General features: G+C 42.0%; 1 protein-coding gene across 14 annotated transcripts in view; it reads left to right on the top strand.

The window, feature by feature from the left end:
• UNC13B (unc-13 homolog B) overlaps nucleotides 1-27,025 on the top strand; it is a 213,406-nt gene that overhangs the window by 153,075 nt on the left and 33,306 nt on the right. For 7 of the 14 annotated variants that reach the window (XM_048290582.1, XM_048290583.1, XM_048290581.1 and 4 more), the window contains 13 exons: nucleotides 655-770; nucleotides 2,595-2,758; nucleotides 4,756-4,906; nucleotides 5,926-5,994; nucleotides 8,219-8,308; nucleotides 9,745-9,879; nucleotides 10,676-10,809; nucleotides 11,724-11,809; nucleotides 19,268-19,394; nucleotides 24,006-24,102; nucleotides 24,909-25,052; nucleotides 25,199-25,276; nucleotides 25,809-25,886. In XM_048290582.1, the coding sequence (XP_048146539.1) occupies nucleotides 655-770; nucleotides 2,595-2,758; nucleotides 4,756-4,906; nucleotides 5,926-5,994; nucleotides 8,219-8,308; nucleotides 9,745-9,879; nucleotides 10,676-10,809; nucleotides 11,724-11,809; nucleotides 19,268-19,394; nucleotides 24,006-24,102; nucleotides 24,909-25,052; nucleotides 25,199-25,276; nucleotides 25,809-25,886 (1,469 nt within the window). Of the gene's footprint in view, nucleotides 1-654; nucleotides 771-2,594; nucleotides 2,759-4,755; nucleotides 4,907-5,925; nucleotides 5,995-8,218; nucleotides 8,309-9,744; nucleotides 9,880-10,675; nucleotides 10,810-11,723; nucleotides 11,810-14,728; nucleotides 14,765-16,792; nucleotides 16,835-19,267; nucleotides 19,395-24,005; nucleotides 24,103-24,908; nucleotides 25,053-25,198; nucleotides 25,277-25,808; nucleotides 25,887-27,025 lie in introns of all 14 variants that reach the window. The other 7 variants (XM_048290580.1, XM_048290571.1, XM_048290570.1 and 4 more) reach the window with 2 other exon arrangements.

Below are 27,025 nucleotides of genomic sequence, written 5' to 3'. Positions count from 1 at the left end.
AATGGGAGAAATGCTTGGAGCAGGATTCTACTTCCCCTCTGCTGGAGACATGCTGTACTGTGTTCTTTTTTTTAGTGTCAACAGAAGCATTTTACCAGTCTGTAAGGCTATCAGGTGCCTTGCACTGGGCTGCCAAGTTGTTGAGACCTTTTCCAGTGGTTGTTGTAGAAAGTACCAGCAAGCAGCCAGATGGTGCTGAGTTGACAGGCACTGTGGATTTGTCATCTCCTAGGAGATCCAAAATCTTCTTGATAGGGACAACCACCAGTTCCAAGGAGTTCAGGGCTCTGGTGAAGTTAGGGACAAATTCCACATCAGTCAGCACTGTTCTCAGAAAAGGAATCTGTCCTTGGTGGTTCTAGTTCAGCTGACCGAATCCGAGACCCTGTAGCACATTTGCTGACAGAAAGGCTGTCTTATGTCTAAAAATGTGCGTAGTTGTAGTTAGATATGTCATATTGAGGGTGTATCATGGCAGTTGTTTTGCTGATGTCTACTTGGTATTATTTAGTGTTTTGAAAGAAAAGAGAAAGTTTTCTCTGTGGTGACTCAGCCCGATGGTCCAGCAGTTTCTCGTGCCATAGTTGTCACCCCGAGATGGCTGTGCTCTGAACATGAACAATGCATATAATTGCTGATGTTTTTGCCTTCTAGAGAAGCGAACAGATAAGTCTGCAGTGTCTGGGGCTATCCGCCTGCAAATCAGTGTGGAGATCAAAGGCGAGGAGAAGGTGGCTCCATATCATATTCAGTACACTTGCCTTCATGAGGTAAGTGGGAATATCACACTGTTCTTTCTGACTATTGAAAAAGCAATCTTCTGACCTTTATTTCCTTGAAATGTTCCTCTTTGCCCTAGATGAGCCTTCTTTTCCCTCCCATGCAGGCCTGGTAACACACTGAATCATCAAACCCACATTTGTCAGGGAGGCAAAGGCAGATTTAAGCTGTCTCCCCCACACTGGGGACTGGCTGGCTCAGTCTGTCCCACTATCACAGCTGTGCTACTGTCAGGCAGAGATCAGGCTTTGGTTTCACTCAGAGCCCATGATGAGAAACCTCTGAATTTCCTTGACTGATGTTTTCAACATGTGCTGTACCTCTGTCTTTCTTTAGAGGAAGCATACTAAAATCATTATGAGTAAATTCTGATTGAGGAGGGAGTCTCTGTCTTGGGCTGTTAAGTGATGCAGGTATTGGTGGCATAAATTCTTCGGTGCTGCTGCAGTGGTGTGTAGTTATGAACAACTGTTGGGGAACAGAAGATTAAACTGAGGTTTCTGGGCACTGACCTGTCTCAGGATGGACTGAGCTGCACAGGCAGTGCTGCAGAAGTGGGGAGAAATCCAAAGATGACTTATGAGAAGGACTAAAGGGAAAACCCTGTCTTGGAGAGATGCCCAGTCTATCTGTGTCAAAGAAAAGGCAGGCAGCAGGGTCAGTCTCAAAAGTGCCTGAAGAAGGAAGAGTAGTCAGAGTCCTGTATACAAGAATATCCTGAGGTCAGTGAGGGTTAAGCAAGTTCATCTTAGACAGAGAAGGACAGTTGTATCACAGAGAGGAATGTTCATCTACAGGAACAACATATTTATCCAGACGTTGAGCTGGATGAGCTCTGTGGTGTCTTCTAGCCTTACCAGGGAGCTCTCTGTAAGGTAGGTATGAAGCTCAGAAAGTAGGCTTCTTTTAGGAGGCTGTGTTGTGTCCTTCAGTACATATTTATTGTTTTTTAATTCAGTGATGGCTATTATTTGGTAAGCTGTTTTGGTTTTGTCCTTTGAACATGCATGATCACTTGCTGCTCTTTTTTTGCAAATAGGTATCTTTTTATTATCACCTTCTTTCTTTTGTGTATTCCAAAATGAAGATGATTTGCAACAAGAATAATACAATCAGGAAAAATAGTAGTGTAAAGCAGAGTCCTCGATCTCCTAATGAGATCATTAGACTTTTGCATCCCTTACTGTAGGGAGCCAGCTGTCTGAAAGGGTGATGAATCTGTAAGTGACATGAATTTGAGGATTACTGAGTAACCCACTGAGCTGAATGTGCAGTTTCTGCATAGCAATGATAGCTGAAAACTTTTCCAGTGTTGGATAAAGTGAAGGGTTATGTTGAATAATAATGCAAGTGTCTAGTTGTTAGGGGTGATCTTAAGGGTGTTCTTTTCAGGAAAAAAAAAATCTGTTTGGACTGTTCCATATAATAATAATTACAACACTGATACAGAGCTGTAATGTCAGCTAGTTTAAATAGCTTGTCCGTATTAAGGCATTTTCATTTTGAGGACAGAAATGCGTAGGTTTCAGGCAAACTAATTAGTGTATAGTTTCAATGCACTGAAGCACTCTTCTGCATTGTTCACAATGTCTGCTGGGTAAAGTTGTAGGTAAGCATGTGAAAAATTCAGCTATGAGATTCTTACAAGAAGAAAAGAAGGTAAAAGAAAATACAGAGTGGGCAGGGGGAAAGAAAGAGGAAAATGAAGAAATTTGTGTTAGTGCCACCACCTCAGCAGTTCCAAGCTCTTCATGAATCTTACTTAGAGGCTTCAGCAGCCTCAGATACAAACTTGTTCCTGTTTTGTGTTTCAGAACCTCTTTCACCATCTCACAGATGTGCAAGGGAATGGGGTGGTGAAGATCCCTGATGCCAAAGGAGATGATGCATGGAAGGTGTATTTTGATGAGACAGCCCAAGAGATCGTGGATGAATTTGCAATGCGTTATGGCATTGAGTCAATATACCAGGCCATGACGTAAGATGCATTTCTTGTGTTCCTGAGTGCTGATAATTGGTGTAACTAATTGATGTGACTCTTACTATTTAGAAGATGAAGTGTATCGGTAATGGAAAGCTTGGCAGTGACAGCTGCTCCTTATGGGGTTTACTGCGCGAGGGAAGAGACCGCCTGTCCTTGAATCACTGGTGTCCTCGAAGTCTAGAAATTATTGTTTGCCATTTCTGTTTTGAGACTCTCAAATCCCTGTTTGAGAATTCTTCTGTTAAAAAGGTGTTGCTCAAGGTTCCCACTGGAGATTTCTGATGATATGAGAAGGGATGAGGTTTTGTGGAAGTATTTGTCCTATGTGTCTGTTGTGGCAAGTGTTACAGTCCTTTGAAGTGACTGATCTCCCAGGTGCTGCTGAAAGCATTTGAAGAAAGTTTGAGTAATGGTGCCACTGATTTGTCCTCTTCGGAGCTAGGCTAATGCAGTGCTGTATCTTCAAAGAACCTTTTCCTTGTCTGTATACTTTTGCTTGGATTTGGGATTAGTCATTCTTCCTCTTAAAGACTAGTATTGCTATGCTTAGCTCATTTCTTTTTTCAAATGTAATATAAAATGTAGCAGACAAAAGTGAACTTTTTCACATAGAAGCTGAAAGTTTTGGGTTACGGGTCCTTAGATGAGTTATGAGCTGTACTTATGTCACCTTGCAAGCAGCTTTTCTGCCTATTGGTTTAAGCCAAAATAGAAAAGAATTGGCAGATTTCTCTGGAAGTCTAGTCACTGCTTATAGCAGGGCTAACTTGAAAGTTGGACTAGGCTGCTCAAGGGTGTGGAAAATTTCCAAGGATGAAGGTCTACTGCCTCTCTGATTAGATCCCCAGTCCTCATGGCTTCTCTTCTCAAAGCTAAACCAAGCCATTTCATGTGCTTATATTTACCCAGTACCTAAATGACCAACTGGTACATAAGTGTCATGCAGCAAGCATGGTTTTAAACTTGAAGAGGTTAGATTTAGGATAGATAAAAGGAAGAAATATTTTACCATGAGCGTGGTGAAACAGTGGATGGATAGGCTAGGCTGCCCAGAGAGGTGGTAGATGTCCTATCCCTGGAAGTGTTCAAGATCATGTTGAATAGGATTTTGAGCAACTCGATGTGGTGAAAGGGGTCCCTGATCACTGAAGAGGTTGGACTAGATGACCTTTAAAAGTCCCCTCCAACCCAAACTATTCTATGATTCTATGAGTCCCTTAGGGAGAAAGTTACATTTGGAAAATAGCTCCTGGATTTAATCTGGGAATTTAGTGAGTATTTCTGCATAAAAATGGCCCATCTCTTCTGCCTCTTGGAATGAACTTTACTTGCCATTTCCCATGATATAAGACCTCTTAAGCTCTAATTTTTTTTTTTTTTAAGGTCTAACAGACTTTTAAAAAAAATTTTTAATCATTTCACAAGCCTGGATGCTCCTAGCATAATTTTGAGATTTCCTGGAGGAGGGTTCCTTGCATTTAATGAGAGAATGGGAAAATGCAAATCAATGTGCATGCTTCTTGGAGGCTGAATGGGTTAGCCATAAAAAGTGCAGCACAGAAATACTAATGTGTACTCTCACTGGGCATTAATGCTTTCCAGTTGCTGCTGCCTCATGACCCCTCACAACCTGTGTCTGCCTCAAGCAGCAGCAAATTGTGTAAATTTCCTTGTGTCAGGCTTGGTTCTAGGAATTGGCATCAGGACCCGGGGCATCACTAAGCCATGTACTGCTGGCAACAAATGGTTGAGAAGCTGTTTTATGATCTGGAAATGGCTGCAGTGAAGGGATTTCTCTTTGTTTTGAGCTGTTGTCTAGATGGCATCTTTCTGAAAAAAGCTCTGAGATACTGGAGTTCTATAAAGGGATGAAACGTAACTTCCATCTGTTCATGGTGCCCACCAGCAGCAAAAGGGGTCTATTAAAGGGATAAAGTCAAGTCTGCTGCACAAAAGAGACCAGAATGACTTATATTGCTGTCCTTTTGCAGGCATTTTGCGTGTCTCTCCTCTAAATACATGTGTCCAGGCGTGCCAGCTGTGATGAGCACCTTACTTGCCAATATCAATGCTTATTATGCACACACCACTGCCTCCACAAATGTGTCTGCTTCGGACCGCTTTGCAGCCTCCAATTTTGGGGTAGGTTTGTGTGTTTGGTAGTGTTGCAATTGGCATTCTTTCATTTGCCTACAGGGCTTTCACCCTTCAGTAAATAACTTGTTCTGTTAAGGAACATTAAATCTGTGAGGAGTTGGAAGCAGTGGAACTCTTTTACACCAGACAAAGAGCATGGGTTTATTGTCTTGATCATCACACATTTCAGATATCAATCAGTGTAATGCATTGTGATGTTTATTCTTTGTGTTCACATTGCAGTGGAGCACAGATGGTATGGAATGAGCAAACAATACTAACTCTGCATGTTAGTGCTGTTGGTAAAATACACTGTGTGATCTGGTAATTTCAGAACTTTGTTTTTAAAAACAGCAACTGCTTTAAGAAAAAAATCACCACCACCACAAAAGAAGTCTGTCCTCCTAATGGTTAAAATGTTTTGTATATAACTTGTGGAGGAGTTGAGCATGCTGGAAAAGTATTTGGAAAAGCTAATACTTCCCATCAGATTGAGAATTTATAAATAGATTGAAGAGGTGTTCACAATGCCAAATCAGAATTCAGTGGAGAGACCTGACCTCTTCAGTGGAGAGACCTGACCTCAAGAAGTTATGTCACAAGAAGCCTGTAGTACTGGTCACTGATACAGATAAGATCATGGAGCTGTGTCATTGCTCTGAATTAGACCCATTTCTGCTGGTACTTTATTAATCTCTGAATAAGCATTTTCTCTCAAATACGAATTCAGTGTAAATTGCAGATAGAAAATCAAAGAGGTTTCTGTTCTGCCTCTAACTTCAGAGTGATAATGGAATGTTTTTTCTGACAATTCTGATGTTTCACAGACTTCAGAAATAATTACAGTTTAAAAGTAAATCCAAGAATCGAATGAAAGTACTGTTTGCACAGTGCTGTGTATCCATACTGCTTCCTCCTGCTCTCATGAGATGTAACACTGATTACCTGATACCCTGCTGCTTACTCTGAATTGGGATTGGACAGTGGTGATATGTGAATGTTTATTGGTGTTTTCTGCTCAACAGAAAGAACGATTTGTGAAGCTTCTGGACCAGCTTCATAATTCACTTCGGATTGATCTCTCAATGTACAGGGTGAGTGGGAATAAAAAGAATCCTTACAGGTATTCCAGTGGGCATGGGGAAACACACCATTTGGATTTCTCTTGCATTTCTAACTTGTTGCACAGTTTGTGTCTTAAGGAATTGTCATGACAAGCTTGTTGTTCAAATGTACCATTTTGTTTTCCTCGTGGATAGAACTTACACCTTGTTTTTTTCTTCCATTATAATTCCTCGAGACTTCTGAAATAATTTGAGGATTGTGAACTGTGCTTATCTCTGCTATTTTCCCAGAAATTGGATTGGATTAAATAATTTGAATTACTCTTATCTGCTACTTCAGGTATTATCTAAAAAGGGAAAATAGAGTTGTTCTATGGTAGGACAGAAATATTTTAGAGGACCATGTTGTCACTTACTTTAGGTTTGGCAAACTCGAATCGTGATGTATTGTCAGATTTGAGATCCCCCCCACTTCAGCAGATTAATTTCAAATGTTGACATTAGTCCAACAGGCTTCATGAAACCTCCACTTTCTTTCTTTGCTGTTCCAGAGTCAGCATTGTCTTATCATGTGACCTGGCTGGTTTTTTTCCCTTAAATTCCTTGCTATGTTATTTCAATTGGTGACTAATTCATTGAAAATTTTGAAAATGGTGGCCAAATATGAGCTTTGATTTTATTTAGTTATCCACTTCTGATTTCAGCATTTACCTGAAACACAGAAAAACATACAGAGGAGAAAAACACAAGGAGATTAAGAGAAGTGCATTAGGAAGACAAAACAAAAAGGAAAAGGGGCAAGGTGCAAAAGAAGATAAAAGGAGTATTGTGGGAAGAGCTATTCTAAAGCTACATTACTAATAAGAGAAGGTCTAAATAGAGTGCTGATCCACTGAGTAGCAGAGAGAAAATTACCAACCCATGGCAATAGGGATCTGTAGCTGTGCTGCCTTTTTTGTTTGCTTGGTATTCAGTAAAAGCTGGTTTTTGGTGGCTAATGCAACTGGATTGTGCACAAAAAAGTAAGATCTTACATAAAGGACCAGGAAAGATTTGTGTAGTTTAAATAATTCAGGTGTAATCTAATTGCCATTATATTTAGAGAAATGGCTGAAGCATTACGGGAGCACTTAGTAATTATTTTAAGACCCCTATAGGGCAAGTTAAATTCTGTAAGAAAAGTTGTTAGTTTGCAGCTTTCCAGACAGGAGATGGCAATTTACATTCGTCAGATGGTTTGTATTTAGGTCTTGACCCATGGAAGTCTTCGATTTCGATAAATACCCTAAGTTCCAGAGAGTACGTGTGTGGAGACCTTAACTCTAAAAGGAGAGTTGTCTCAGAAGGACATCTACAAATGACTGCAAAGAGCATCAAATTGCCTGCAGTGGTTAGCTGAACTGCAGTAATATTCAGTTACTACTGTCAAGAGACAGCATATTTTTCTACAAGTCCTCAGTAAAAAGTTAAAACTTTTTCCTCTCCACCCTTTTCACCTTCATATCTAATAATTTTTGAAAGTGCAGATGTGAAGAGTCTGTCCAAGAGAAGGTTGCCCCTGCTGTTTTACTTGCAGCAAAACCATTCACATCAGCTTGAATGTAAGGACATGCTGAGGAACATGAATGCTGTTAAAGGACACAGGTCGGAGACAGTGGGAATGTAGGAAAGGGCACAGTGCCTGAGGTCGGAAAGGGAAGAGTTTTGTGCAAGAAGCAAAGCTAGCTGCATTCAGCATATGTATTTACATATGGGATCTCACAGGGTTCTGGCTAGTTCCAATACCTTCTTAGGGGATCAGTGTTAATTTTTCTTTCTTGGTCTTGTTTGCTTCTCTGGAGAGGTGTTGAATACACCACACCCCTTGGCCTTTCAGAAGAGAAGCCAAAAAACCAAGCACTGAGTGCAGAAAGGAAAGTGCTCACACAATCTCAGGCAAAAGGCCAGGTCTGCCAGTGGTGAGGCTGTTCCCAGCCTGCTCTTTCTACAGCCAAGGAGAGATTTCCTGCCACCAAGGGCTGTCAGTCTCCTGGCATCCACAGACTTTACGTTTATTTGTATGAGAAGCTGTTTAATTAAGCAAACAGATAAGCTCCTGCAGCAAAAAGGCCTTATTTATTGAGCATTGTTTTGACTGGTGCAAGCTTCTTGAGCAGGAAATGTTTCCAAGACAGTTTCCTTATTTAGCACATGCTTGAAGCCTTGCATGGATCTGACTGTGCTTTCCAACAGGATTTCCCTTTTCTGTCAACAGAATAACTTCCCAGCCAGCAGCCGTGAACGGCTGCAGGACCTGAAGTCTACAGTGGATTTGCTCACCAGCATCACTTTTTTCAGGATGAAGGTAGGGATATGGGTGGGGATGGGAATGGCATCTCTGCAGTTTTTTCCCCCAGGAGTTGATTCCTATTTTCAAACCATTGTTTCATGTTTCTGTGCTTTAGACACTTAAGGAAAATGGAAATCATCTGCTGACCATGTATAAACATCCACATTTTGTCTTTACCTCTGTGTATTTTGCATTATGAGGATGTAAATTGTTTTTCCCTATTGTTCTCGAGTCATAAAGACGGTACAACCCTCTCGCCACCCCCCAAAAAAAAAGAAAAAAAACCAGGAGGAGGAGAAATAAAGGAAATTGTCTAGTTTCAGGAAGATAATTTGCTTTTTTAATAACTTTAGGAAGGTTTTTCACTACCTTTATCTAGTAAATATTTTAGAGTTTCTCTCGTGGAGGATAAGATACTGAAATGGGATAATATCTCTCAGTAGAGATCCAGGAGAGTTGTTATGAATGCTAATGTGCTGGTTTCGTAGTTAAGTTTATTGTCCTAGCAGTGTGTAATGAGATTATTTTATATTCCTGATTGTTGGCTTCTAAACTTTTTTAAAAGTTTACAACCTTACATTATCAGTTAGTACATGTCACTTAAAAATTTTTGTCTTACCAAAAACAAAGCAAGTGTTTAATTTGAGCTACTTCAGGAAGTGCTTAAAATTTTACTCCTAAGCCCTAGGGTAAATGATGATTTAGAACTTTATTTTAAGAGTATTAATTCAGACAGTCTGTCTGTGTTGGAAGTTTGCTTTATAGAAATACTCTGAAAAGTTTAGAGGTACTGAAAATACCAAAATTTTTAGGTTATAGTTGTATTTGCAGGGTGATGATTGCCTGTCTGTTTAGTTTAAAGTACCCCTGCAGCATTTTTCTAAAACAACGTAACAATGAAATAATGAAAACAGCTGCTGTTGCAAGGCGTATCAGTTGGCATGTCCCTAAGGATTCTGGTTGCTTTAAAATTTAATAAAGTTTGTGATGAAAGATGTACTTAATGCAAGTTTTCTGTATTTAAAGGCAGACAAGTGGTCTTCAGCAAGACTTTCCAGATCAGATGTAAACTGCTCCACTGGTCTGTTGCACATTCTTCCAATGCTGGGGAAGATTGCCCGCTGGCTTTGTAACAAAGTCCTATAAATTCAGCAGAAATTGTGTGTTTGGTTCAGATTATATACATATCAAGCCACATGATCTGTCTGTTCTGGGGAATCTTCCTTGGCACATCAAAATCTCTTTCATGCTTCAAGTGGTCCTGTGGGGAGATAAGTGTTGTTATTGCTTTTTTATGCCTGGGGGGAGTGACCCATTTGTGGTTTCAGGTCACAAGTTGCTGGAAGGAGATCCACCAAGCCCCGAGTGGTTTCCAAAATGGCGATGTGTTCTTTCCCTGTTTGTTTTATGAACCGTGCTTGCTTTGACACTCTTTGTTATACCCTTGCCAGGTCCAAGAGCTGCAGAGTCCACCCCGAGCCAGCCAGGTAGTGAAGGACTGTGTAAAGGCTTGCCTCAACTCCACCTACGAGTACATTTTCAACAACTGTCATGAGCTGTATAGTCGGGAGTACCAGACAGATCCTGTGAGTAGCTGATAAGCAAGCAGAAATGCAATTTTTCTGATTTTCTTAAGATAATAGCAAGAATACTAATTGATACAAAAAGCCAGCACAAACAAAGTTGCGTGACTTTTTATCTTCTGAGTGCACAAAATTTGTAATCAATTAATGAGCACTAATTAGTAAGGGGAGGATGATAACTGTTTTACACTAATTACAATGCATTTTGCCAGCCTCAGCAGTTATTTGTGAAGAGAAGGTTTGATGTAGCTTTGAGCGAGCAAAAGCCAATTACAGCAAATGTAGGCTGATCAAGGAAACTGTCATTAGCATATGTAAACCTCAAGCAGTGAGATTTTACCTTGTTTTCAGGAACCCAGTATCCTGCACTGGGTTTAGGAGGTGCCTCTAGACACAAACTCTTCTCAAATGCGTGAAAGCACCACTGGCCTCTGTAGTAATGCACACACAGCATGTCAGCGGGGATATAGTCACCAGCCAGGTACCTAAAGAGCAAGTATTTGGAATAGGCTTAGGGCAAATGATGTCTCAGCTGGTCTCCTGGAGCCTGGCCTGGTCTTGGCATGGTAGATGACAGAACAGGGATTAGTTGGGTTTGAGGCTACCAGCTAGCAACATGGTTTGGCATGTTACCGTGTTTTGCATTAGATCAGACAAGTTGCCAGCAGTCATTAATAATGTTAAGCTCTTTGGAAGAAAGGGTCCACAGGTGACTAGTGTTCGCATCGTCATCTGCATCTGCCAGCTTTTTTTTTTCCCCTTAAATTTTATGCTGGTTTTCCAATTGCTTCCTTCCCAGAACAAAACTCAGGACCTTCCTCCCGAGGAACAGGGCCCCAGCATAAGGAACCTTGATTTCTGGCCCAAGCTCATCACTTTGATAGTTTCCATCATAGAAGAGGATAAGAACTCTTATACCCCAGTCCTGAATCAGTAAGAATCCTCCATGTCATGTATGACTATTGCTAGTCTGTGTGTGCTCTGCTTTATTTGTTAAACTGCTTTCTATCTCTTCTGTCACTTGTGCATTTATAGAAGTACTTATCTTGTCTGTCTGTCTTTCTGTCTTATCTGTCTCTGTCTATATAAATAACTTTTTGATTGGGATGGAAGAGTTTCAAAAGGTTCAGTTACGATGGCGTTCGAGCACAAACCCTGGTTATTACAATCCTGAACTCAGGGAGGCACCTGAAACTGGGGTGAGAGTTCTTTTGGTTTTTTCTGATGTTGAGCAGTCAGGGGTGCACATTAATGCACATAGTGGTGCTGAGGTGTCTTACAATGTGGTTTAGGAATGTGGCGTTCAGCGCAGCACTGGGAGATTGCATTGGGTGGAGTCAGCACAGCATTGGAAAGGACTCTGAAATAGGTCTGCTTAACCGGTGGATACCCCTCCTACAGTCCCACAGGGCAGAAAGGGACAGAGATCCTACAATGTACTACACACAAAGACCTGGATTATGCCCTAATCATCTTTGATTTAGCATGAATAGCAATCACCTGTCAGCCTACTAACCCTCTAAAAGGAGAAAGAAAAAAAAAATGGACAAGGAAGAGGAAAAAGGTGCAAGGGCATTGAGATCACATTCCCAGAATGACTGTGTACACCTCTTCTAGGAAAGAAGAATCCAGGTCCTGTCTTTCTGAGTTAAAACCAGTTTTTCAGGTTACTTGATCTATGCCACAGAGTACAGTCCATGATCTCCAATTTTCATCTGGTGCTTTATCTAGGGTGAAGGAAGCATCTATAATGTTGAGCTTTTCAGCTTGTAGTGTAGCTCAGAGCTAAATAAAAAAGAGCCCTTTGCTTTGATGTGTGCCAAAGCCTTTTCTAAATGTCCCCTCAGGTTTCCTCAGGAGCTTGCAGTTGGGAAGATCAGTGCAGAGGTCATGTGGAGTCTTTTTGCCCAGGATATGAAATATGCCATGGAAGGTAAGAGAATGAATGTCTCACTGCTGCCAGCTGACTTTTTGCTGATCTCTTGTTCTCCATCCATTTGGTGAAAATGAGGCTTAAGCTCATGAGTAGCACCACTGACCGGAGCAGGGATTTCTAGTGGTTTGTTTGTCTGTGCACAGCTGCTTTATGGGTCAGAACTGAGGCTGAGATCTACATGAGGCGTAGGCCTGCACGTCAGGCTGTGTTGCAGGCTGTTTATTGACATCCCAGCTGGTTTGAAATCAGAAGTTCTCTTTGGCCTGATGATATGATGGCTTGGATCAGCAGCCAGCAGCAGCTTTATTTTTCATTGTACTGTGGTAGAAATGGTTGGAGAAGTTGGTGGACTCTGGGTTGTGCCATGGCTCCAGTTACCTGGATAATACAGCACTGATTGTCTATGCCATCAGCAGAAAGATGCTGTTCGAACAATTCCTGCTGCAGACATCTTCATTTCGAATTAGTCTTTGCGTAATTCCACCTCCTAGTAAGGAAGAAATTTTACTGTTTCTGAAGATGAGTTAGGCGTGCAAAACCCAGGAAACTTCCAGAAGGGAATTCTGCTACTTGCAGTACTGTTCTGATGGTGGGTTTCTGAACTTGATTTTAGTTCTGTACATTGATTTTCACAATCTCACCAACTTTTCAAAAATTTCAGAGAGCATCCGGCTCGCACTGTCTCTGCAGGGTTGGGCTTTATGATCATTCATAAGGTGATACTGTGATAAAACAGAAATGCCTCTGCTGTCTGCAGCATGCTAGCTGTATTTACATTCCAAACCCAAGTCAAGCTACTGCTTCTGGGCACTCAAAAAATTTTGCTCAATCCACTTGTCCCCACTTTGATCTGAGCTCACTTATAGGAGTGACAGCCAATTAGACTCTTCAGATTGGTAGGAAAAAAATGCTGCCAGCAAGAGAGCTGCCTGCATTTTGTTCTTTGGAAACAGTCTGTGGGGTTGCTCTGTAGGTGAAAAAGATTTACTCCATTTATTTTATTAATCTCTGTCAGTGCAACAGATGTAGAAACTGTGCTGTGGGGGGGACACTCTTTGCCAGCTGTAGGCTTGAATCTGACAGGCTGCAGGGCTGGATGAAATGTTCTCACTTCTGTATTAGGAACTTTTTATATATGCTTGTACCCCACAGTGCCTTTGTCTTGTGAGGTCAAGCTCATGTAAGAACAGGCAGTGGGAAGAAGGACTGTGACCTACTATGTTGAGGAGTCTCTTTTATAGTGACTGTCGCTACTTGCTCATGTGTTAGAGATAAGGCAATGGTGATAATTTCATGTTCTCTTTCCCTAGAAACTGTTTGCTCCTGCAGACCATTTTAGCTCCCCTTTCAATTTTGTCCTTATTTATATAGGAGGGATGGAGATCCTCTCCTGTGAAGAAAAAGTGAGAGAATTGGGTTTGTTTAATGTTCAGGGTGATCTAACTGGGATACCTGAAGGGGAGCCCACAAGAACAATGGAGAGGACTTTTTACAAGAGCTTGTAGTGCCAGGACAAGGAGGAATGCCTTCAAACTGAAAGATAATAGGTTGAAATTCGGTATTAGGAAAAAGTTCTTCCTGATGAGGGTGGTGAGGCACTGTCACAGGTTGCCCAGAGAAGCTGGTTTTGCCCCATCCCTGGCAGTGTTAAAGGCCAGGTGGGATGGGGCTCTGAGCAACCTGGTCTGGTGGAAGGTGTCCCTGCCTATGGCAGTGGGTTTGAAATGAGATGAGCTTTACAGTCTCTTGCAACTGAAGCCGATCTACGGTTCCTTTTACTCTTGTATGCTCACCTTCAGGAGTTTATAATGGAATTTGCACTTCTGCATGTTGAAAGCACCCTAACTTCCTCCTTTGTCTGCAGCCATGAGAATTGGATGTCTCCAGATCTGGTTGCTCACCTCCCTAAGACTCCCTTTCCCTGTTGCATCCAAAATGCAGCTGTAAAAAGGTTACAGATTGCATGACTGTCAAAGGGGACATGAATTTGAATGTTTTTCTGGGTTTTTTATTTGCTTTATTTGGTTGCCAGTGCCCAGATTAGCTCGGTCTCCCAGGTTTTCTCTGTTGGTGTCTCATACCATGACCCCACTGATGACTCTGGGCTTAGTTTACCTTTTCCTGACATCCTTCTGGTTACTTGTGAGCTTCTTAAAACAACCATTGGTATCACTCATGAGTTCCTCAGTGCATACCAAATACTTGATGAAAAGACCATCCCTCTTCAAAATATTTATTAGTGATGAATGTTCATACCAATGCAGCTGGTGGACAGGGATTTTGCATTTTGAACAAAAATTTAAAAACTGCATGGTAATTTATTTGTAGTCTTAACTGTAGAAGTTCTACAGGAGAGTTGAACAGTGATAGAGTCTGTGTTAGGATGTGTCTTTTCCAAATATATATTCAAGAAATGCTTAGGGTGCAGAATTCTATTTGAGGCAAGTGTGATTCCTCACTGCTTTGCTCTTCAGAAACTTGTGAAGATAACCTTTAAAACAAGCTCTACAATAATTCAATTACAGGTCTTACTACATATATTTTAAATACAGATGATTGGATTAGCTCACTGCATTTTTTTTTAAACTAGGGAAAAAGGGATTAAATGAAACTGATTAAATGATGTGTGGAATGATAATTAGATTTGCCAGCCTCAGCTCTTGGCTCTGTCATTTCTCAGGTTCAGTTGCTGGTTTTTCTACCAGTTAACCTGCACCAAGAGTTTTATATTCTTTTTCCCAGTCTGTGGCATAATCCCTGGGTACATTTCTTGTCTGCTTCGAGATCTGTGTGCATCAGGAGCTCTCTGCAACAAAAGCTAATCTATTTTTTTTGAGATATGTGCACATGAACACAGAGTATAACACTTGCCCCGAACTTTCCTCATGGTGTTTTCCCTTATGTTCTGTTCCTAAGTTCTGGATAACATGAGCTCATTCACCTCACCAAGTGGTAAGTTCATGTTCCTTGGTGGAGCGTAGCTGTGAGTAGACAAAGACTTTCATCTGTTAACCGTAGTTTTAGCACTTTGGATGTCGTGTGTAACACTAGCTTTAATGTTCAGTAGTTTTTATGCCAGCAATAAACAGATCTGCAAAGAAGACTTGAAAGACTATACTGCTGCTGTAGAAATGGAGGGTATGTGCTCTAAGGAGGCTCTGGATTAGAAAGAGTGCAGACCTGGCTGTATGAAATGGCCCCCTTCCTCCTTCCAGCCTGATGCTTCCACACTGCTCTCTAGTAGGCAGTGTGCAAGAGAGTTGGGAGGCTCACGTGGGAGATGGCTTCTCTGAGCTGGAGATCGGTGCCTGGCTGACTGAGTTGTTTTCCTTTTTCCCCATTGTGCCTCTCCCAGCTGGAGCTTAACCCCATATGCACCATGCAGCCTGTGCAGGACAATGCATAAATCCTAATTTACACCTGAAATATTAAGGGCTTCAGATCCAGAACTCGTGCCAGCCTGTGGATGCTGCAGCAATGTGTCCTTTGGGCACCTTCTGAAGAGTTAGATTGCTAATGTGTAAAATGTTGAGTCATAAAAATGAAACGCCTATTCTCTGTATAAGATATGTTCAGCGACTGGTAGCAGTAGTCATGACAGCGGTGTGTTTGACTGCTGGATCTTATTCCTTTGACTGTCCTAAGGAGACTCGGTGTCTGAGACAGAGCAGAAGCTCCAGTATCTACCCCACTTGTTTTCTCTCTCTTCTAAAGCAGTGACTGCTCAAGGCACCATGCACAACAGACCCAGCACTTCCCTGTTTGCTGGGTCTTTGAGAAGTGTCCCTTGTTCCCCATCAGCCCAAGAGTAAAATAGGTCAGATACACATGTCCCAGACTTGGCTGGAAGGCTCATGTTACCCTGGAGTCCGTGTAGGGTAGAGGATGATTTTCCAAGCCATACAGTTGGCTCCACCCCAGGACACTGCCTGGTGCTCAAGCAGCTGGATAGCCTCTCTGTTAGCACACTAACTGTAGTTAGTAGTTTTCTTACTGTCCTTTCTGAAACCTCTGTCACCCGGAAAGCACAAACGCCCCAAGTAAAGAGGCTTCTGCTCTTCCTTTGCTAGGAACACCTTAAAAGACAGTAATAGAAAACCAACATCATCCTTGACAGCAACGTTTCATCTTAGTTTGGACACATCAGTATTAGGAGAGCTGCAAATTGGAAACACCTCTGATAGGAAGAGAGACTGAGTAGACTTGGCAGGCAGGATTGAAATAAATCATTCTGCCACTTTCTCACTTCTAATAAGAAGGGGATCAGAGGCACACACAGATGCCAGCTATCTAAAGTGTTGGCGCTTCAACAGCCTTGGTACCTGTTAGAGTTTCTTTACAGAAACTTGGCATTATTTGCTAGAAATTAACCCATGAAAAGTAGCTTTACAATCAAGAAAAAAATCTGTGATTAAAGAGTGTCTGCCTGAAAAGTAGAACTGGACATAACACTAGAAAGTGTGCTGCTAGGGAGCAGTTCCCTATTAATGCATTAATAATATGGCCTTGGTGACTCTAAAAGCTTTTCTCTGTAGGAGGCTGTTTGCAGCTGAAATCTGCTAAGGAAGTGTGGGAGACTTAGAGAACTCTGTGGTCTTTTCAGGATAAAACACAGCAGTTGCTGTACAAATCTGTGTGCTGTTCTGCAGCTGCTGCTGCTGCTAAGCTCTTTAAAAGCCAGCAGGTTATAAAGCAGAACAGAAATGTTCTAAGACTGATGGCTGCCAAGATCTTCACTTTACTTTTTCTAAAATGGGTTTTCAATGTATGCCTCTGACTGATGTGTTTCCATGTCACCTTCAGGTGGTCTTAAACATTTCCACTTACAAAGGAAGCAACTGATCAAAACTGTGCGGGGTCCATTAAATGGGGAAAGGCAGATGGTGCAAACTGGGGATGAGGGGGGTTTGGGTTTTTGTTGGCTTTCTTGGTTTTCCAGAATGTTTGAGCTGTTCATTCTTGTCTTTTCTCTATCACAAGCCCCTCCTTTCTTTCGAATACGTAAAGTTCTCTTTTATGGTGGTAAGACCTCTCCTTCTTTCTTTTAGTTTCATGTGATTTTTCCCTTAGTGTCAAGTGTCTCCTTTAGTGCCTAGATGGCCAGGTAGTCCTAGTAGCTGTACTTGGGTTTATGCTTCTGTGGCTGCTTTGCATCTTCTTCTGCAACTTAGAAGTATTTCAGATGTCATAGAGAACAGGAAAAGGCTCGAATTGCTTGCTTTTAGTGCATTGTTTAATTTTGAGGAACTAAATCTGATTTAAGTCCTTTTTACATCCAAGTCAGACCTTTCCTCAGCAGGAATAGCATTTTCCACACGCGGGAGCAGCAACTGGCGGCAGCACACATCCGAGTTAATGAAGTTATAATTGTCCATCGGTTTCCTCACTCACAGGGAGCAGAGCAGGCACAGTTATTGCTTTATTTGTTTCCAGTTTTAGGTCTGCAGAGGGAGTTCTCATTTTCTTCTACCGTTGCTTGAGGGATAGCAGAGGGTCAGCAGTTCAGATGCTGAGTATACTCCTGCTTTCTTAGTGCTCAAGAAAGATATGAGATTATTAATATAAAGCAGGAATGGACTTTACACAGCTCCCTGTGGAGTGAAATGGACCATAGAACATGTAACTTGTCCATTGAACCATCACCCCTGAGGATTATGTCTCTCAGATATTGGGCATTTTAATTTCTTTTAAACAAAGATTGGGTTTCTTTCTCTTTTTTTTTTTTTGAGATTGTATCTGTGTGGATCTGTGACATGTGAACTAGAAGGAAGTCTGTATTACACTGTCACAAAAGCTTGCCGGCAAATCACTGGAACATTCAACTGCTTGGCAGTTGACAAGGTTTATGGAAAAATTTTGCATGAACATTACTCTGGATTTTGTATTTTCAGTTGGATAATTCACACTTGATTTGGACTTTATTCTTGTGCATGTTAATGAAGCTTCAGGCGAGATGTGGAAGTTTCTCCATATTTTCAATTAGTTGCAAGAATTGACATTTACTTGAAAATAGGTAATGTTGTAAGATAAGCATGCCTATCAGTTAATAAGCCATTCAAAATTGAGAAAAAGACTCCCACTTTTTAACATAGCTGAAACCTCTTTGCACATCAGCAGTGGTGCCCTTGGAAAGTTACATCAGTGATGAGGTTTCCACATCAAAGGTAGAAAGAAGAGTCCAAAGTCAAATACTGGGATAAAAACCTGAGTCTAAGCCAAAATCATGTATGTTTTAGTATAATATCTCACATTGTAGTCATGGGCTAGCAGCTTGCTGTGGAGCTAGGGTGAACAAAGAAGCTTGGCACAAAGTGTATTCCTGCTGTGAAGCTTGGCAGTAGAAAGCTGGATACAGACAGGAGGCACTGGGGAGCGGCAGTGCAGAATTGATAACCTGATAATGCAGGGTCACAGTGCAGGCAAAAGCCAGCTGCTGAGTCCTCATATTGTGAAAAAGGCATTAATTTTAATCTCTTCAAGGAGGATTTTGAAGAAAAGCAGTGCAGTAGAAGGAGCTGCCTGTGTAAGCACAAGGCGTGGCTTGGGAGAAAGCGTTGAGCTGCTTTTGGGAGAACTTAACAAGTATTTTAAATATAGAATTGTGGGCTGATCAGAGGTGGGAGTCAATTGCTGAAAGATGGTAGTGTGGATATAGGCTGTGGAGGGCCTTGAGGGTGAAGACATGGACTGTACATTTCTCCTGATAAGGAAGGGGAACAGTGGTCTGTGGAGATGATTCTCTGCGGAAACACCAGTCTGATTATGGCCAGTGCTTTAGTGGTGTAGGTGTGTGGGAACAGTTGTGTTGTGGAGGGAGGTATTGGCATTATACAGGGACAAACTGCATTTTCCCAGCGTTGCTTGGGTATAAAAACATAAGGAATCCTGGCAGGAGGAAGAAGCTCAGCAGCAGACCCTGCCTTGTCTCCCGAGAAATATCATTAATTTCTTCAAATGGGAGCAGGGAAGGCTCCAGTTCCTATGTAGCTCATTTGATCTTGCTTGAGTCACACTGTCAAGCTCTTGGTGCTTTCTACTCTTGTCTGATAGGGGATGTAGTGTAACATGTTGGTATTGCCTTTGTTTATATCCAAGAATGAACAGATTTGCTCGCTTTGATTTTTCTCCTGCAAAGATGGAGTCTCAACTGTGATATATTAAATGAAAAGGCCATGAGAGATTGCTCTGTTTTTATTGCTTTGACAAGAAAAAAATGTTCAACAAATGGAAGCATTAATTGGAGCTACAGAAAAAACTCCAGAGCCCCAGTGGTCCCAATCTCCAAGAGCTCCTGCCTGCTGCCAAAATCCTGTGTTGTGAATATTTTGTGTCTCTATAGGTGCTTCATCCTCAACACCCTTACACTCTGCAGTCATGCTTTAGAAGTTCTTCCTGTGCCTGGTGTGGTGACAGTGGTGAATTCAGACCTAACTGCTATTTTTCCCTTCCTTACAGAGCATGAGAAACACAGACTGTGTAAAAGTGCAGACTATATGAATTTACACTTCAAAGTGAAGTGGCTGTACAATGAATACGTTTGTGATCTGCCTGCCTTCAAGGGAAAAGTGCCTGAATATCCAGCGTGAGTGTTTTATGCCTCCTGTAGTAAATCTCCACTATTTGCCTCCTTCTGTTACCTTGGGGTTAGGGTGGGCCATTTGGTTCTCCTGTGGCTGCCTTTGAGATACATCCTTTCTTACCTCCTGATTTTCTGTCTTTATGTGCATGTTTGTCCCCTCTAGTGTTCTGTGACACTGCCCTTCACCCAAGTCAGTCCATTATTGCACAATACCTCCCAACATTTCGAAAGCCTTAGCAATAGCATGGACAGACTTTAAGCTACTCTGTGCCTGCAGTGTGAGCAGTTCTTGAATAGATGATGTATGCCTACAGATATGCTTAATGCGTATATACATTACAGGATTTGTAAGTAAAGATAATGTTTTCTCTTTCTTAGTAAGACTGGGTGGTTTAGTTGGAAGCATGAGATAAGCTGTCGCTCTTGAGCTCTAAGCAATTGTTTGCAACTTTTAACTGTAAAAGAGCAACGATAGATTTCAGACCTGGAGAAGATGTATGAGACCAAAAGGTTGTCTGAGCAACCTGGAGATAATGCTGTAGCTAGAGTCCCACACTTGCCTCATGCAGGAACAGGTATCCTGGGTCTGACCAGTGCTTTAACTGGTTTTCCAAAGCTTTCAGTGATGGTTGCTGCACAGCTCCTTTTTTCATGTGCTTCACTGTTAACCCTCCACTAGGTTTTGGAGATTTAACATGCACTCTCCTTTTCACCCCCTCCAAATCTTTCTTGCTTCAGTTTGAGCTTGTTATAGGCTGCGCATAGAGAATAAATTGTTCCTGCTTTGCAAGAGTAAAATGCTTTGCTTGTGTCTCTTCGTGGCTTTCTGCTGGTTCTTGTTTGTTCCTAGCTTTCCATCTAAGTGAGGTTTACTCACCTCTTTCCAAATGATTTGTGTCATAGAATACTTGGCCTTAAATATTGATGTTTCATCTAAACCATGCCTTGCATTGCAGGCTGTGCTGCAGCTCTCATGTGCTGTGTTGACAGCAACCTCTTTTTTTTTCTTCTATTCAGAGATATTGCTGACAGGGGATGCTTCCAGTGGGCCACTGGTCAGTCTGCAGGCACCCTCAGCATTGTGTCCCATGCTGCTGTTCCCACCCTGTACATGACTGTTCAGTGCTGTCTAAAAGCAGCACTGTGCCCCTCTTGACAAACACATTTTTCCTGGACTCTGTTTCCAGTTTGGTACTTTGAATTCTCTTGCCATGCTGTCATGCATGCAGTCCCTCAAGCCTGGTGCTAGCTGCATACTAATGGGACTTGAGGCAGTTGGGCATAATTGCTCGGTGTGAGCTGTGGGCCTTGATTAACAAATCAGGTCAGCAAGAGGCATAAACTCAGTGAGCAGGGTGCTGTGCAGTGACAGTCTCAGAAGCCCCGTTCTCTTTGCTGCGCCTCTGAGTCAGGGCAGTCTCATGCAAGCCATCAGATATTCTTAATTTCTCTTCTTCTCCTGTGTAATCAGGATAATGATGCTCAGTTTTGTTCTGCAGTCTGTTCTGCTCTGCTGGCCTTTGTGGTAGAGCTTCAGTGCTCATGTGCATTTGCAGCCACTGGCTTTGTTAGTTCACCCTTGTGTTTCAGTACAAAAGCCACATTGTCAGACATAGGTGATGATTATCTCAACCGTAACCTTCACCTGTCACAAAATACTCCCTTGATATGAATTGTCCTTTGATTTGCTTCATCACCAGTATTTTTAGCCTCAAAACTTCCTTAAACAAAGGAGTCACCGCATCAGATTTGCACATTGGTAAACTCATTAGGTGAAGCTAAATTGCTGCTGTCCAGACAGCGGTTGGGTTGTCTGTCTACTTATCAGACAGAAGGCTATCCACAAACTCACTTTTCCTGTTTATAAACTATGAGAAACCGTGTTCCTGGTAGCCTTGAGATGTAATTGAACAAAGTGCAGGGTCCAAAGTATTGAAGCTGAAGTTTTTATACTCCCTTTATTTTCTGAAACTCAGAAGCATTTTCTGAAATGGAAGTAGCTATGTAACTGGGAGTGAATCTTCAAAACATCCTCTCTGCCAGCTAAAAGCTGTGAAGTGACAGTTCCTGAAAAAACCCAGCTTTTTAGGTGTGTAAATAGGTGTTCTATGTTTTGTTTAAGTACTGATCTTAGCATGCAGCTAGCAATGTAGCTGAACTGGAGCCTGTGTCCTCTCTGGTGGGGGAAGATACTCCTTCCTTTGAGATCCTGTTGGCATATTCTGGCTCTCTTCATCGAACACGGTATTTATTCTTTTACTCATTGGAACCCCGCCTGCCTTCTTGCCTCAGCTTTTGCCAAGGCCCAGAGATTGTTCCTTAGATACTGACAGGAAATGAACAAGATTAATCCACCTGCAAAGTGTGACCCTGAGGGAGCCAGGCTCATGGCCAAGCTGAAACGGTAGCCTTTTGTGTTACCTCATTGTTGTGCAGCCAACAGAGGTGAACTTATAGGTAGTCCTGAAGCACCACTGCCTTTCCCAGCAGGCAGGACTGAAGTGTATTCTGTGCAGACCTTGTTTGGAGAGTCTGGCTGTGCTGTCTGGAGCCAGGCCGTGCTGACCCCTGTGAGCACAGAACGTCTCTGAAGCAGCACCGTGAGCCACTGCCGTGTGTGCTGGTGTGTGAGTCATTGCAGAGTTTGCTTCCTGACAGATAATTGAAGCAGATGAGGGAGAAGATATTTGCCATATAACAACATTTTGAAGCTATTTCCCTATGAAATCAGATTATTTTTGTTCGTTTCTGTGCTAAATAATTTTGCATATTGTTCTGGATTTGTTGCCTTTGTAGTCCTCAGAGTCCCCCTGACTTGCTCGGCAGTCCAAGACCTGATAGTAAAACACTGTCAGGGGTTTTTGGCCTAAGATAGCTTAGGTTTGTGTTACAGCTCAAAGCATAGTTTGGCCCTGAATGTACACATGGACTGGAAGTATTTGTAAGTTATTTGCATCTCTCAGGTTTTTTTTGTCAGCCAAAGGACAAAATTGAGGCTGGCTCTGCAGATGTACTTGCGTAATTTCCTGAACTAAGTCGTTCATTCAACACTCATAGTAAACTTCTTCCTGAAGGTAGTGCTTTTTTTTATGAGAGGGAGAACAAATACACCACTCCCACCCGCCCAGCAGTGCCGTTTTCTTTTCCCCCTTTGCTTAGACAATTTGGCAAGACAGTTAGGTATACCTAGGCACTTGATTTCGTGTAGCAACATACGGTATCCATAAAAATGGGCAGTGTTCTCAACAGCAAATGGCCCTTTCTTGCGAATGTGGTGCAATAACTAAGGGTGAATGATAATCAGGAAGTTGCTCTGCTTCTCAGAGTGAAAACTGTGTCTTCTAGCACGAACAAGTAATCCTCCCTGCATGCTGACCTGTGACATGTGAAGCAGTCAGCAACTCACAGCCTGGTAACTGTGAAACAGGTGGAAGATGTATAGTTGCTTCCCTGTTAACTGCCTGAGTTCCTTTCTAAGGCTTGAGCTGTTTAAAATACACTATTGCAGCTTAAAAGAAAACGTTGAAAGCTTGAGAAACTTGCAGCAGACTTCAACATATGCTGACTTTTAGGAGCCTGAAGTGCCATTCAAAAGGAATTCTTCTAGAATACAGGAAGTCCATATGTCTGTGACAGTGTTCCACTGCTGCTGTCTATAATAAATAGGGCTGCATGGACAGGTTGCTTTTGGCATTTTAACACTGTGTCAGTTACAGTTTCCAATATTAGCACTGATGTGCTTTATATTTCAAAGTGTAGAGATTATTTAAGGCTATCTAGTATGCTCTGCCTGTGAATTTGCTCTTGATCTCCCTCTCATGTCTGGCACATGCTTTCATGTTCTTTGCAAACTCAGCCCACAATTAGCACAATCTCTATGAACACAGCTGCCTGTGTAGAGAAAGCTGTACTCTGTACTGCTCATATAATAATCTTTTGTATGGACTAAATTACACATGGACACTTCTTTCTCTTGTTTGTGAATGCTGTTTAGTAATATTTGAAATTAAGATTTGCTTCAGCTGTGCTGTGTTGGCACTTGCATGCAACAAAGCCTAGACAGACATTTAAATAAGGCTGTAAGTGCTATGTTATTGATTAAACACAGGCGGTGAAAACACCACCCCCCCTTTTGTACTGTGTGTGTCCCTCACAGAAGAGGACAGAGGGACCAGCTGTCAGATCCCATCACTGAAGCTGCTTCTCAGCTTGCCTATTCTCACACTGCCTATTTGGTACACCCAGCTGAGCGGCAGGACAGGTGCCTGTGGGTGTGGAGGCCTCCCTTGTGCTCTCTGGCACGCAGATGGAAGGGAAAGAAACTACAAAGTGCTTTGAGGTGAAGCAAAGTTCAAGGTGGCTCTCAAGGGCGGGGAAAGGGGAAGGTACCAAGAAGAGAAAAGACAGGAAGAGGGACAAGAACAGCTCAGAACCAGCCCAGGTGATGGTACAGGCCCTGTGCACCTGTAGCTTATGTACAGGTGCAAGTATATTTGGGAACTTTGACTGCGCACACAGACAGCAGCATTCAGACATCTGACAGCTTTCACAAGGCTTGCTGGGGTTAGGGTGCTCCTCTTCCTGCTGTAACTTGCTGTCTTTCCTCCCCTGCAGGTGGTTTGAGCAGTTTGTGATGCAGTGGCTGGATGAAAATGAAGATGTTTCCTTAGATTTCCTGCATGGTGCTCTGGAGAGAGATAAGAAAGATGGGGTATGTAGGCCACTCTGAATGCACAGCTTGGTGCTGCATCATTCAGTGCACAGAACCAAATAAAACACTATAAATTCAGCTGTCATACAAATGGAGGATGTGGTCCTTCTTGCTTGCTAAACACTTGGGAAACTCGTTTATTTTAGTACTTTATAGGTCACAGAGAACTTTTTAACAGCAAGGTGCATATCATTCATTTTTGTATGTTTTGCTGCTGTTAATCTGTCGGCCAGTGGCTTGGTGCTCTCTCAGCTGTCTCTGTTTGGGAGTAGTAATTGAAATTGAAAATTGAGGCACTTTGCATGTACTTAGTCATGCAGTGAGAATGTGACCTTAATCCAGTGAGAGACCAATCTTACTCTTAATTTGCTGAGTATTGCCAATGGAGGGAAGAGCTTTCCTGTTATTCAGTGACTGTTGGCACTGTAGACTGTGATACTCATGCAAACATTCTCTTTAACAGCTAAATCTAAAAAGAAATTAAAATAGCTCTTTACTCTCTCCTTCTTTCCTCATTAGCTGACAGGCAAACCATGCACTGCATTAAGGATCTCAACATCATGGTACATTTCCCTGGTGCTTGTCACGATCATAGTTAGTGAAGGACAGTAAATTTATAATCCAACCAAAAAAGGCTATTTAGCTCCTCTAGGGCTTTTGAAGAGTTTTTGACTAATTCTGAGGAAGATGTAGGTTTTGGTAAAGTTACCCTGCCTTCAACGCGACAGATGATGGAAACACCCATGCAATGTGGCTATATTTCAGATCTTTCCATTTGACAGTGACTCTTTGTACTTCTGTTTTAGTTCCAGCAAACATCGGAGCACGCTCTGTTCTCTTGCTCAGTGGTGGATGTGTTCACCCAGCTCAACCAGAGCTTTGAGATCATTAAGAAGCTGGAGTGCCCAGACCCTGTCATTGTTGCTCACTACAATAGGAGGTTTGCTAAGGTAATACCCTCAGCATCCAGATATTTATCTTTTCTTAATAGGGTGTAAAACAGTATGATTATTTTTGTTCTGTTTCCTGGAGTTCTCCTGCAGTGGTAGAGGACAGTAACAGAGGAAGTAACAGTGCTCACATCTTGTCTTCACAGACTATTGGTAAAGTGCTGATGCAGTATGCTGACATACTCTCCAAGAGCTTTGAGTCCTACTGTTCCAAGGAGAAACTGGTGAGTTACGCTGAGCTTCTCTTTTCCCTCAAAGAATCACATATTTGTCCTGATGAAACCAGTCTCACATTGCACCTGACCGTGGTGATGATGTAAATGTTGTCAGTATTGTTTTTATCATCATTTGTATGCTTTTGCAGTTTGAATTCTGGATTGGACCTAAAATAAGAATAGGTCCTGAGGATGATATGCAGATGATATGCTACCAGGTCCCCTTGAAATTAACTTCCACACTGCCTGTGTTGTGTGATTTAAAATAATAAGAGTGGGTCCAGATTACTCTGTAGATCTGGTACTTAGAGAGATCTGCTCATCTGGGTGTTCTGGAACTGGCAACTGACCATACCATTTCAAGCTGGAGAAAAACTGACCTTTTTTAATGTTTGAATGCTGAAATATGTACATTCTCTGCCTCCTTTGTAACTCTCGAATCTGGTGGTGCTTGGGAAGGGTGTTGAGATGCAAGGTCTCCCACTGGTGACAATGTGTTGGCATCCTGAGCAGTAACAATAACCTGCTTTTGTCCCTTCAGCCCTGCATCCTGATGAACAACATCCAACAACTGCGGGTGCAGCTGGAGAAGATGTTTGAAGCTATGGGTGGTAAAGAGGTAAGAGAGCTCAGAGAATGAGTGTTATTCCTCATTCCTCCTGCACTGTTGTTACTGGGTTGTTTGCATCATACTGGTTCTTGAAGACTGCAGTCATGAGGAGAGCCTTGTGACACCTGGCACTGTAAGTGGGAGGAGACAGCCATGACTGAAGGCTTCCCAGATAAATCTCTCATAAAAAGCAGGAGGAAATGTTTTGGAGCACAGAATAGCATAGGAAAGTAAAGGAAGGATTGCCTGTTGTGCTCATGTGGGCATGGCTGGTGGAGTTCTCAGAGCTGTGGACATTGAATCATTTTATATGGCATATAAATGTGGAGCAGTGCCTTTAGCATGAAATGTCCAATATCTAATAGATTACAGACATGCAAATGAGTTCTCTAGTCATGTTTCGAGGGATATTAAGATGTGTCCATTTGTTATGAGATGGTAATTTTTACAGAAATAATGTTTTACTCCTCCAGATCACTTTGTCTGTTCTGATGTAATATATGTATCTTCTTTTTTTTTTTTTTCTCTTCTTTTTTCATTGCTTTTCAAGATTCAGGAAGATGAAGAAAAGCCTGATGATGCTGATGTTAGGAAAAAATTATTTTCAAGTGCATTTTCTTTGGTTGTGTTGTGATAGAACCTGTGCTATGACCTGTATGCCAAGAGGAAAGTCAGCTTTGCTGATGGACAGCTCAGTTTTTGCCTGTATTGCTTTTCTAAATCTTGCTTTTGCTCAGTGGCAGAACTCTATGAAGTGACAGAAATCTTGACAAATAGATTTGCCCCATGAGGCAAGGAAAACTGCTGTCATTCTTTCGCATGTCACCTCAGTAATCCTAGTTTCTGAGCCCTGCATCAAGAACTAGCATTATATGCTTTCTGCTGTAATAGCAGCAGTAGCTAAATGCTCATTTTTGGGAAAAAATAAACTTGTGATGAAATGTTTGTGAAGTGGCGTATAAAACTTTAATGCCTGTGCATTTCATTTCCCTTAAGGAATCAATTTGCTACTGTTTTCCATAGTGGTAGCTATTAAGTAGGGTTTCCCTATGTTTCAAATTGAAAATATCCCCTGATACTGAAATAAGTGGAGAAAAAAGGTGTTTCTTGAGGTTGTTGGCTACTTTCCCTAGCCTAGATCTCTTCTC

This window comes from Corvus hawaiiensis, chromosome Z, assembly GCF_020740725.1.
Source record: "Corvus hawaiiensis isolate bCorHaw1 chromosome Z, bCorHaw1.pri.cur, whole genome shotgun sequence".
In the NCBI taxonomy this organism is placed as follows: Eukaryota; Metazoa; Chordata; class Aves; order Passeriformes; family Corvidae; genus Corvus; species Corvus hawaiiensis.
This window is presented reverse-complemented; position numbering and strand designations above follow the sequence as displayed.